At 40.0% G+C, this 12,687-nt stretch overlaps 1 protein-coding gene across 1 annotated transcript; it reads left to right on the forward strand.

The window, feature by feature from the left end:
- Positions 1 to 406: 406 nt before the first annotated feature.
- Positions 407 to 2,196, forward strand: LOC140014115 (uncharacterized). Its single transcript, XM_072064515.1, has 3 exons — positions 407 to 1,281; positions 1,540 to 1,959; positions 2,157 to 2,196. Exons 1-3 carry the CDS (start codon positions 407 to 409, stop codon positions 2,194 to 2,196), a joined length of 1,335 nt encoding a protein of 444 aa, XP_071920616.1.
- Positions 2,197 to 12,687: the final 10,491 nt, after the last annotated feature.

Genomic DNA, 12,687 nt, shown 5'->3' on the forward strand with positions numbered 1-12,687 from the left:
AAGAGGGGGATGCAACCTTTATCTGGAACCAAAACCCTTCACCCAGACCCCGATACCAACACATCCCAATCTACCAACCCCATTACCCTTACTACTCAAATCCGCAGCCTGTATATACTACCAATATCCACCACCCTAGACCTCGCCCAAGTTATCCTAACCCACCTTCAGCCCCTTTTCAAATTTCCCAACCAAATCCACCCCAAAACCGACCTCGCCCTCCATATAACCCAAGATTTCCTCCACCAAATAGACCTGTTTACAATCATCCTCAACCTCCTGAACCTTACAACCGACCCCCTAGCCGTGCATTCACCAATTTAGGCAGGCCTTTAGACCAATTGTATGATCAGTTAAAGGCCGCCGGAAAAATTGGTATGGTACCCCTCCTACCTATCCATATGGCATGCCCGCCTGGTATAACCCGCAAGCCGTCTGTGCTTATCATTCAGGGGCCGCCGGACATTCGACTATTGATTGCAAGGCGCTTAACCATAAAATCCAAGATATGGTTGAATCTGGAGAGATTGTAATCAGAAAAAGGGAGACGCAAGGGCCGAACGTAAATAGGAACCCTTTACCGGAACATGCCAATATCATTGGGGTTATTCTGGATCATACGGAGTACGTGGAACCAGTCAAAGAATTGGCAAGGGACGCTGAAGTGTTTGGGGTTACAGACCAATCCTTTGTCATAGAATTGCCATTTGAAGAGGATGAAAAGCCCTTTATTTTGGAACTCACGCCAGCTGAGAGTGGGGCTTTAGAGCCGGTGGTTATTGAATTCCCGAAGCAAGAACCTGTTTTAAGCCTGCAACAAGTGCCATGGAATTATGATGAACCTGCTATACAGATTGGGGAGAAGTCAATTGCAAAGAAGGAAGTGTCAGTGGTCACCAGATCAGGAAAGGCTGCAAGCCCATTTGAAAATGCCATTCCGATTCAAGCAAATAACTCCGAGCCGCCCGTTAAACCAACAATCACCGAGAAAGAAGCCTTGGATTTCCTTAAGAGACTTCAGAGAAGTGAGTACAACGTAGTTGAGAAGCTGAGCAAGTCGCCTGCCCAGATATCCATGTTGGATCTACTCTTTTCTTCAGATATGCATAGGGACGCGCTGATCGAGGTGTTGACCAAAGCTCAAATCCCTAAGGACATTTCAGTTGATAATTTCTCACATGTAGTTGGGAACGTGTTATTCACCAAACAAATCACTTTCTCTGACGAGGAATTGCGGGCAGAAGGCATTGGACATAACAAGGCCCTGTATATAGTTGTAAGGTACAACGGAAAAATGCTGCCGAAGGTGTTGATTGACAACGGATATGCGCTTAATATCTGTCCTTGGAGTACATTGGAAAAGCTAGGATTGCAAGACGTCAAGCTGAGGCCTTCAGGGACCATAGTCCGAGGTTTTGATGGAGCGCAAAGAGAGCCAATAGGAGAAGTGGACTTAGTGGTCGAGATGGGACCCGCGCAGTTTCAAATGACCTGCCAAGTCATGCACTTTCCTAGTGTTTACAACGTTTTGCTTGGAAGGCCGTGGATTCATAAGTCCGGAGCCGTGCCGTCTTCATTGCATCAGTTGCTGAAATTTGTAGTAAATGACAAGCTGATAACTATATTTGCCGAGGAGGATTGCCTCGTAATCACCGATTCTGGGTCAAAAGAGGATGGAAGCCGCAATGTCAGCATGACTCCTCATAGCACGGCTGATATCGTCTCTGTAAGTTGGATCACAAAGGAGGAGCGAGCTTTACCAAAGGCCAGTGTCATGATGGCCAAAGAAATGATCCGTGGAGGCTATGAATTTGACAAAGGGCTGGGACGAGATTTGCAAGGAATTCTGAAACTAGTGGAGATTGTGGAGAAAAAGGATTCGTTTGGTTTAGGCTTCCGACCGACTGCTAAGGATATCAGAGAAATGAAGGAGTGCAAGAAAGCGGAGAAAGAAGGAAGGCAAAGGGCTCTTGACATTCCACCCCTGCATTATACTTTCCCACGACCAGCCGAGGTGATCATGTCAGAAATCAACCCAGTTGACGAAATTGAAGCAAGTTTGGCCCAATTGTTCGTTGGGGCAACATTTGAAGATAGTGTTCCAGGCGAAGCTGAATTTCCTGACATCCCTGAAGGATCAATTCCCAATTGGACAGCCAAGTTTCTGCCCATTCGGAAGGAGTTTCGGTAAACTGAAAGGGGTTTATCATTCATGTGAATTCATGAAAATACTTTTGCATCTGTAAATAGCCAATGAAAACAATTTTACTTTTGACTAATGTTTGCGCATGTAAATATTGTTAAATTTTCATTTCCATTTACTTTCAATCAAAGGTTTTATGAAAATGCACAAGTTGTTCTTGTCATGTTGTTGTGTTTATTCATTTGTTTATATTTTTGTCGTATTGCTTGACCATTTGTTTATTGTATGCTTATTTGCTTATTATCCCACATTCGTTAATTCTTTCAGATGGCCAAAAATAAAATTATTTGACCCTTTGGATATCACAATTCTGGAATTCAATAACGGCAATCTCTATATCACTCACGACTTGGAGGTCTGTGAATCCGAACTCCAAAGCGAGAGTGATAATGAGGAGGTATTCGATTCTTTTGCAAAGGACTTTGAACAATATGAGGAAAACCAAAACCGAACCTGGAAGAAACAGAAAAGGTTAACATTGGCACTGAGGATGAAGTTAAGGAGGTGCAAATTAGTATTCATTTGAATGAGAGGCAGAAGAAGGAAATGCTTGAATTCTTGACTATGTTCGAAGATGTATTTGCGTGGTCTTATGATGATATGACTGGCATTTCAACTGATGTGGTAGTGCATAGGTTACCCACAGACCCTTCTTTTCCACCCGTAAAACAAAAATCCAGAAAATTCAAACCAGATATAAGCCTCAAAATAAAAGAGCAAATTGAAAAACAACTCAAAACCAACATTATCATTGTTTCCCATTACCCAATTTGGCTTTCAAATCCAATCCCTGTTCCAAAAAAGAGTGGAGAGGTGAGAGTTTGTGTTGACTATAGAGACCTTAATAAAGCCAGTCCTAAAGATGATTTTCCTCTACCAAATATTCACATTCTCTTAGACAATACTGCCGGACATGAGATTGAATCCTTTTGCGATTGTTTTGCTGGCTACCACCAAATTTTGATGGCAGAAGAGGATAGGGAGAAGACTGCTTTCATTACCCCTTGGGGTACCTTTTGCTACCGAGTCATGCCTTTCGGTTTAAAGAATGCTGGAGCAACGTATCAGAGAACCATGACAACCCTATTTCATGATATGATCCACCGGGAGATGGAGGTCTACGTGGATGACATCATAATCAAGTCTAAGAGGGCAGAGGACCATTTGGTTGATTTGAAGAAGTTATTCGAAAAATTGCGGAAGTACAATTTGAAGTTAAATCCTGCGAAATGCGCCTTTGGAGCACCTGCGGGTAAGCTGTTGGGATTCATTGTTAGCAAGAAGGGCATAGAAATAAATCCGGCGAAAATCAAAGCAATTCGAGATATGCCAGTGCCGAAAACTCAGAAGGACGTGAAAAGCTTCTTAGGGAAGATCAATTTCATTGGGAGGTTCATCGGCCAACTAACTGCCACATGCGAGCCGTTGTTCAAATTATTGAGAAAGAATGTGCCGTTGTATTGGAATGAGGAGTGCCAATAGGCTTTCGACAAGATTAAAGATTATTTGTTGCATCCACCAGTCTTAGTGCCGCCCAAACCGGGCCGACCTTTGATTATGTATTTATCTGTACTCGATGGAGCAGTAGGGTGTGTTCTAGGTCAGCACGATGACTCTGGAAGGAAAGAACAAGCCATTTACTATCTAAGCAAGAAGTTCACGCAGTACGAGGCTAATTATTCATTCATTGAGAAAAGCTGTTGTGCATTGGCCTGGGCGGCTCAAAAGTTGAGACACTACTTGTTGAGCCATACCACTTATCTTATTTCCCGATCTGATCCTTTGAAGTATCTTTTGGAGAAGCCGATGTTAACCGGACGCCTGGCCAAATGGCAGATAATTCTATCAGAGTTCGACATTGTTTTCATTTCACAAAAGGCGGTCAAGGGGCAAGCTATAGCTGATCATTTGGCGGAAAATTCAAGGGATGATGATTATCAGCCACTTCATACCTATTTCCCTGATGAGAAAGTTTTATTCGTAGGCGCTACAGATGATATGAATGAACAAAGCCCTGAATGGAGGCATTTCTTCGATGGAGCTTCGAATTCTCTCGGAGTTGGAATTGGAGCCGTTTTGGTTTCACCCGAAGGGAAGCATTACCCTGCCGCTGCCAAATTGCAATTTGCCTGCACAAACAACATGGCTGAATATGAAGCCTGCATTTTTGGTCTCAAAATGGCTTTAGAAATGGAAATCAAAGAATTGATAGCTTTCAGTGATTCAGATTTGCTCGTGCATCAAACCTTGAAACAATGGATAACCAAAGATTCAAAAATTCTGCCCTACCATTGCAGTCTGCTCACTCTGGGCAAGCAATTTCGAAGTTTGGAGTTCAGACATCTTCCACGAGCCCCAAACGTATTTGCCGATGCTTTGGCCACCTTAGTTTCTATGATCCAATATCCTGATGAATTGAGGATCGAGCCAGTTTCAATTCAACTTCAAGACAAGCCTGCTCACTGTTGGGTTGTAGACAAGTCCTCCGACAATGTTCCGTGGTATAATGATCTTAAGGAGTTTCTCAAAACAGGATCTTACCCTCTGCATGCTAAGACAAAGGACAAGAATTTTCTGCGTAGAATGGCTTCAAAATTTTTCTTAAATGGAGAAGTGTTATACAAAAGAACCTCAGATTTGAACCTTTTAAGGTGCATTGATGAAGAGGAAGCTCAATATATGATGAAAGAAGTGCATAGTGGCGTTTGTGGACCTCACATGAATGGCCATTTGCTAGCAAAGAAAATCATGAGAACCGGATACTTCTGGCTTACTATGGAGCATGATTGTATAGACTTTGTCCGGAGATGTATAAAATGCCAAATGCACGGTGACATTATACGCGCTCCACCCACTGAACTACATAGCATGACCGCCCCATGGCCCTGTTCAATGTGGGGTATGGACGTGATTGGTACAATCGATCCTCCTGCTTCAAATGGACATCGATTTATATTGGTGGCGATCGAGTACTTTACCAAATGGGTTGAAGCGGAGTCATTCAAACATGTCACGAAGAAGGTAGTAGCCAATTTCTTGAGAGATCACATCATCTGTCGCTTTGGAGTACCCGAAACGCTTATCACGGACAATGCCAAGAATTTGAACAATGACATGGTAGATGGACTATGTGAGCAGTTCAAAATCAAACACCGCAACTCTGCCATTTATAGGTCTCAGATGAATGGAGCTGTAGAAGCCGCAAATAAGAATCTGAAGAAGATTATCCGCAAAATGACTGAAAAGCATCGCGATTGGCATGAAAAGTTGCCTTATGCATTGATGGCGTACCGGACTTCTATTCGGACATCGACTGGGGCAACGCCATATTCACTCATGTATGGAATGAAAGCTGTATTACCAGCTGAAGTTGAAATTCCGTCGCTACGAATCCTCATGGAAGCTAAATTGAAGGAGGCTGACTGGATCAAGCAGCGCCATGAGCTATTGACTTTGATCGATGAGAAGCGATTCAATGCTATCTGTCATGGTCAGTGCTATCAGAAGTGTGTGGCCCGGTCTTACAACAAAAAAGTCCATCGGCGGGCATTTGAAGAAGGTGACAAAGTACTGAAGTGGATTTTGCCAATGCAAGATGAAGCTAAGGGCAAATTTGCTCCAAATTGGCAAGGGCCGTTCATCGTCCAAAAGGTATTACTTGGCGGAGCTCTTATCTTGGCGGAAATGGATGGACGAACATTCCCTCAACCCATCAACTCAGATATGTGCAAAAAAATTTTCATTTGATAATGCAAATTTTCTTTAAGAAACTCATGCAAATGGCGAAATGCAAGTCAGGCCATCTTCTTTTACACTAAAAATATTTTATCTCTACTTGTCCCCTTTGAGCCATCAGAATTGACAAATTTCGTTTGATAACCCTTGAGAATTGCAAACCCCACACTGGGGCAAATTTATTTTTGAAAGAGAGATAAGAAAAGAAAAACCCTACACTAGGGCAAATTTAGTTTTCAAAGAAAAATGCAAAAGTGAGGAAAATACAAAGGAAAATGCAAAGAGAGAAAGTCCGATTAAACTGGGGCAAATTTTCCTCAGTTTCGGAGTTGTTTTCAAAAGGGTGCAATCTCAAGTTATTTCACCCCTCATATCAAATCTGCTTTCAAGCCTCAACCTTTCTTGAAAAACACCGCACCGGACCTCATTACAAAAGCCCAAAGTCCTGGTTTTCGTCACTTGCTGCATTTCTATTAGGAAATTTGTTAATCAACTGGCAGGTGATGTCTATAATGCTTTCGCCTAATTTCACAAGGGAAGTGCATTTTACTGATGCCAGAAATCTTTAACTCATATTTCTGAGTCGATCATTGTCGAAATGTTTCATTGATTCTTTAGGTGAAAACCCGAAAGGGCGCCTCGTTAAAAAAAAAAAAAAAGAAAAGAAAAGAAGAAAAACAAAAGCAACAAAAGGGGTAGGGGCAACCTTGGTGAAAACCCGAAAGGGCGCCAAGGTAGGTTTTCTCAACAGACAAACTCAAGAAGGAACAACCGGTGACCTGGTTCATTTAGGGTTTTCCTCATATTTGTGGTACTTCTGCCAATATCGGATTCCGAAGAGAAAATATCCAAAGTCTTGAATATGATATTCGTCGGCTAAATTTGTATTATTCTTTACAAATATTCTTTTGCAAAATGTATCTTTATAAACCTCTTGGTTGTTCTCAATTATTTGTGTATGAATGCTTATGATTGTCTACATTCTTTTGCATGCTCATCTTTGCCTGACATAGAAAATCATCTTGCATATACATTGATTTTATATGACCAATTTTCATGCATCATTCTTTCACCATTGAATTCAGATGAATGATAAACCCTAAGGTTTGTGCAAAGATAGGGGATTCAATCATCAGTTACAGGGAGTAACATACAACAAAGCTACCACCTGGATTGGGTGATGTGGTAAATCCGTATTTTATCAGTCTCAGAAATTGAAAGGTTTTAAGTTCGACTAAGGCAGACACCGCCGAGCCGAAGTAAAAGCATCACAAGACTCATGTTTACACGATTCTCAAGGCAAACCGGATCAAACAATGGTGGCAAGTCCATTATTTCTTCTTTTCTTGCAGGAATGTCGCATTTACAAACAAAAACAGCCACTCTCTTTTTGGCGCCTAAATCAATGACAGACAAAGCCTCCCCAGTAAGCAAGGATCGATGTTATTTGCAAAGCTCGATCATAAGAAACAACATCAGCTATCGTTTCAATCCAAATTTCCCTCTCGGTACAAAAGTTGAACTATTCTCAGGTAAAAAACTCAATTCATTGTTTAAACTTCCCCAGTGAAGTCCCGTTTTAAATTCTGTTCGGGTCAGTCCAGTTTTAAATTTCTGTTCGGGTCAGTCCCGTTTTTTAAATTCCTGTTCGGGCCAGTCCCGTTTTAAATTCCTGTTCGGGTTAGTCCCGTTTTAAATTCCTGTTCGGGCCAGTCTCGTTTTAAATTTCTGTTCGGGCCAGTCCCGTTTTAAATTCTTGTTCGGGTCAGTCCCGTTTTAAAATTCCTGTTCGGGCCAGTCCCGTTTTAAATTCCTGCTCGGGTCAGTCCCGTTTTAAATTCATGTTCGGGTCAGTCCCGTTTTAGAATTCCTGTCCGTTCGGATCATTTTTGCAACCGAATAACACTGGTAAGTATTTGGTGTCTACTTCTTTGTCTCAAGTTTTTTCAAAACTCAGACAAAGAGGGGCAAACTGTAGACACCAAATTTTAAATAATTTTGTATGTTGCATCTAATTCATGATTTTTGTTTCAGATTGTTTGCATTTTAGTTCATTATTGTTTGTTTCGCACTCTTAGTTGTTATTTCATTTTAGTTTTGTTCATTTTTGTTTTTTTTTAGTTTGTCTAGTTCATTTGCTATTTATTTTTATTTGTCATTTTGGTTTTATTCATTTTTTAGTGTTAGTTTTAATTTTAGTTTTTAGTTTTGCTCTTTTTTAAGTTTAGCATAGAATTTCTCAAAAAGGAAAAGGAAAAACCATTCAAAAATATGCTTTAGTCGTTTTTGTTTTAAATTCAATGTTTTCTTGAAAAAAAAAAAATTTGCTCACAAAAAATGTTTATTTCTTTTAAAAAAAAAAGTGAAAAATGAGAAAAATGAAAAAAAAGGAAAAATGGAAGGTTGCATTTTTGTTGTTTCTAGTTTATTTATTTTATCCAATGTTAATTAAGTTGTTTTCGTTATTATTATTATTGTTATTATTATTATCATTTTTGTTAATTAATTAGTTAAAAAAAAAGGGTATCGCGGCATGCACGCTGCAATTTTTTGCAGCGTGCAAAAACAATCACAGATGCCCATCGGAGGGCTGGATGTGAAGGCAAGGACAAACCCGTCATCAGCACCCTTCATATGAGGGTTTAAGAGATTGGGGAGTTCATATAAAAGGAGCGAGAAGCAACAGCCGCAAGAGAAGAGGAAAAGGAGGAGAGAAAGGAGAAAACAGAAAAAGGCTACGAGGGGTGAATCGAGGGAGATAGTATCGGCAGTGACGGCTGGGCTGAAAAGGGAACTGAGGGAAAAGTGAAAGTTAAAACGGAGGAAGAGAGAAATCAGAGCAGGAGTGGCGGCGGAGTAAGGAAACAAGAGAGAGCGAAGGTTTTTGAAAACTAGGGAGGTGACGGCTGAGGGAAACAGAAAACGCTGGAGAAGATAGTGAGGTGCAGCGGCTAGGTTAGGAAGTGAGGAAGGAGAGAAACGAACAAGAAAAGGAACAAAAAAAAGGGGCAAGAGGGTTTCGGCTGGGAGAAAACAGCTCCAAGCATGTGGAATCGACGCTCAAAGTGACAAACGCGTCACTCCTGGAAATTGCTGAAACAAAGAAGAGAGGATTTTCCCTCCATAGATCTGCACAACTTCCATCGATTTCCCAGGGTTTTATCTCTGTAAGTATATCATTTCTGCACCTTCTGAGGCGTATTAGATGTAAATCTTTGCTATGGATGTGCTCTGGTTGATGCCATTGTTTTACATTTTTTGTTTGGTGAAGTATTTCGTGGGTTTGGACTGGGTTTTGGGGTAGGGGTTTAGGTTTTCTATATGGTTTCATCCGGTGAATCTATGAGTCTTGATTGAAGTTTATGGCTGATTGTTACAAGCAAACCCAGAAATTGTAGTCCAGAAAACCATGATTCTGCTAAGAAGATACACGGACCGTCACCCTTTTTGCCGCTGGTTTGTTGGCTCGTGCCATAGTTCCATCATGTTTGCTCTTTGATGTTTCCCTTGCCATCGCTTTCCTTTTTCCTGTCTTGTATATTTTTGGGCATAAAAACAAAACATCGGCTGCATAATCTGGCTAGGACTTCATTTTCCTTTCGGTTGGTGTTTGGTTAGAGCCAATACAGGGGAGTTGTAGAAGAGTTATTGTGAAGATTTGTTGGATTGCTGATTGGATTTTTCTATGATGTTTGTTGTTTAAAATCATAACCCCAAAGTTTTGACATGTTAACAAAGAAAAACTTGCAGTAAAAACCAGAAAAATTGTAGGCGAAATCATTGAAGGACATGACATGTTCCGTTCCTACTTTGGAAGTGTTCGTTGCTTGTTCGGATGTCAAAGTTCTCTGGTTTTGTTGCTTAAGTTTTAGTTTGATTAAGGTCTATGATTTGGGGTTCAGTTATGCATGTCTGTCCTAAGTTTCTTGCTTTCCATCCTTGCTGCATTTCAAATGTCTGAACTAGCAAGCTTATGAGAGCTTGCGTCTCTTGCCGTTTCTTTTGCTGCTACGCAACTCAGACTCCCAGCTCTGGTTTTGCGGCAAAACAAAAAATGTAATGCTTGGTTGAATGGATGATTAGAACTTGCTGTGTGTGCTTGTTTTGTTTTAAAAATCTAGATATTCATCAAATTTCACTTTCATAATGAAATGGAAGAAAGCCGCGGCTGGAGTAGTTTGTTTTGCAGAAATAAAAACTATTTTTTCTACGTAGTTGCATGCTTAATCTTGTTTGAAGGGAAGGAGTGGAAATTTGGTGCTGAGTTTGCATATTTGGGTTTTAAATATTTGAACCATGACCAGACAATTGCTAAGATGAATGAACCAGAATTTTGCCAAGTCATCTTCTAGCATTTTGAGCAATTTCCCTTCTATGTTTTGTTTTGTTTGGATGTTGAAATCGTGTTGCATGTTGCTTGGATAAGGTTTTTAGATGTTTTGGGTTGAATGGTTTTGATCAAATTTGGCGTTAAGGTTGATATCTGCTTGTGAAAATGCAAGTTGCGTTGATATTCTTGATTGCAGAAATGTTTTCTTGTTGCAGACCATCTCACGTTAATTTGCATGAGTTTGCATGGAAAGCTTTCAAAAAAAAAATTGCATCTTGACCACTCAAGTTCCCTTTTGTTGCACTATGGCCCAAGCAATTGAAAAGATTAATCAATTTAATCCCTCAAGCTTCTCCATGTTCCACAAAAGCCCAAGCATGTTCTACTTTTTTGCAAATAGGTCCTAGAATAATTAAATTTTGAGCCATTACTTGACTTTTTCTTTACCCTTAGACCTTTGAAACTCTTAAAAATGTTTGATTAGGTTTGAGTGCTTGGTTAGCGTTCGCAATTGAGTCTTTGGCAGCACTATTGTTTCAATTCAATTGCTTGCTTGCCTTCATTGGTTATCATGTTTTGCCAAGGTGATGCTTAATGCATAGATTGTGAAACTTGGTGTCTAAATGAGTATGTGGTTGCCTATTTTCTTGAATTTTCTGAAATAAATTGGTTACTTGACCATTCCTTACTCATTGGACCCGTAAAGTTCCTAAAAATGTTTTCAAGTAACCTTGATTGGTTGATCAATGATTGCTATTGGGTCTTTAGTCGTTTTGCTATTTTAGAAATTTGATCAATATTCCACCTTTGTTTGGAATTCATACATTATTTGATCATTTCTAAGTTGCAAAGTGAGGAAACATTCAATGTTTGATGGATTCCGATTTGTCTTATTACCTTTTTGTTTTGATAGTCTTAGCCCAAGCCACCCTTTTCTTTGGTGACTTTGTCATACTTTACTATTTGTGGTACCTTGACCCTTTTATTATTTTGGAGGGTACATTAGTAACTTCACTACGTTAGAGCTTCAACTCAAGAGAGGTATAACTTCTTTTATCTTTTTGTCTCTCCTATGTGAACCAACGTGCTACGTGAGAAATACATGTCTACTTTGCTTTCCTAGCCTTTCTTTAATTTCTTTTATTTATGTCATTTACTTTTGCTTTTTATTTAAGTTATTCTCTATGGGGTATGTGTACACCTCTTGGCTTGTAATAGTTAGGGATTTAATTATTTTATTCCTTTTCCCCCTTTTAGATTGTAGTAGGGTCTCCCTAATGTAATAGATAGGGCTTGGAGGAGCATTCAATGAAGACCTATCGAAGTCATGTGCCTAGCTAGCAAATGTAATAGTTAGGGCTTTAATTGTCTTATGTGTCTTGCATGCTTAGTTGCTACGTGTTAATTTGCTTTGTTAGGGCCTTGCATCTAGTCGAGCATGCTATATGTTATGTGCTATGTGTTTATGAGTGTTTGGCATGTCTACTCGCTTTCCATAACCATGAATGAATGTGATGGATGAATGTACGTTTCCACTAGTCCAACGCTAGTCGGAATTCATAGAATGGGCTAGTCCAACGCTAGACCCTTAGGGATTTCCCCTCGTTAGTACATGTTTGCATGTTCATTACATGTCACGCATTCTTTTTAGTTTTATCATTTTGCATGCCCCTCGAACCCCTTTTCCCTCCATTTTAGGATTTTTGCATTTCATGCTAGTTATAGGGTTCATTTGCTTGAGAGTCCCCTTAAATATGGGATATAGACGAGCGTGGCTTTTTCTAAACCTTAGCACGCTTGTATTCCCTCTATAAAAGGGCAAATTGAGTCACGATTTAGGTCTCCCCGTACCCAATATGCATGAATTCCGTAAGCTCATGCATTTTTAAATCCACTCTATCATTTTATACCCTCATCACACTTTCAATTTTCCTCCCATTTTGCACACGTGCACCTTTATGTTTCTTCACTTACACACGAACACTTTTATCATCACTTGCACACATGCACTTCATATTATCATTTCACATACCATACCTTGCCCACTCACGTGCACATTTTCATTTACATATTTATTGTTTTTTTATTACTTACTTTTTCAAACTCATGTCCTCACATTGCATACATGCATTCCATTCATTTGCATCCCACTCGCATTATTCGTGACTTCTTCAAAGGATCGTTATTGGGCTTCACAATTAATGTGATTGGTACCACTCAACCTTTGAAGAGAAATTTCCCCCAATACCCCTAGGTCTAGGGTTTGCATTCATGTAGTGCATCCAAATGTAATAAATTCTTTGGTTAAAACAAGAAAATTTTTGATTAAATCATGCAACTAGCCTTGGCTAGGTCAAAGGGGTGCCTTGGATTTTATCCTTGCCTTCCCCTTTGTCAAATGTGACTCCCGAACCTTTTT

Source organism: Coffea arabica, chromosome 9c (assembly GCF_036785885.1).
Source record: "Coffea arabica cultivar ET-39 chromosome 9c, Coffea Arabica ET-39 HiFi, whole genome shotgun sequence".
Lineage (NCBI taxonomy): Eukaryota > Viridiplantae > Streptophyta > Magnoliopsida > Gentianales > Rubiaceae > Coffea > Coffea arabica.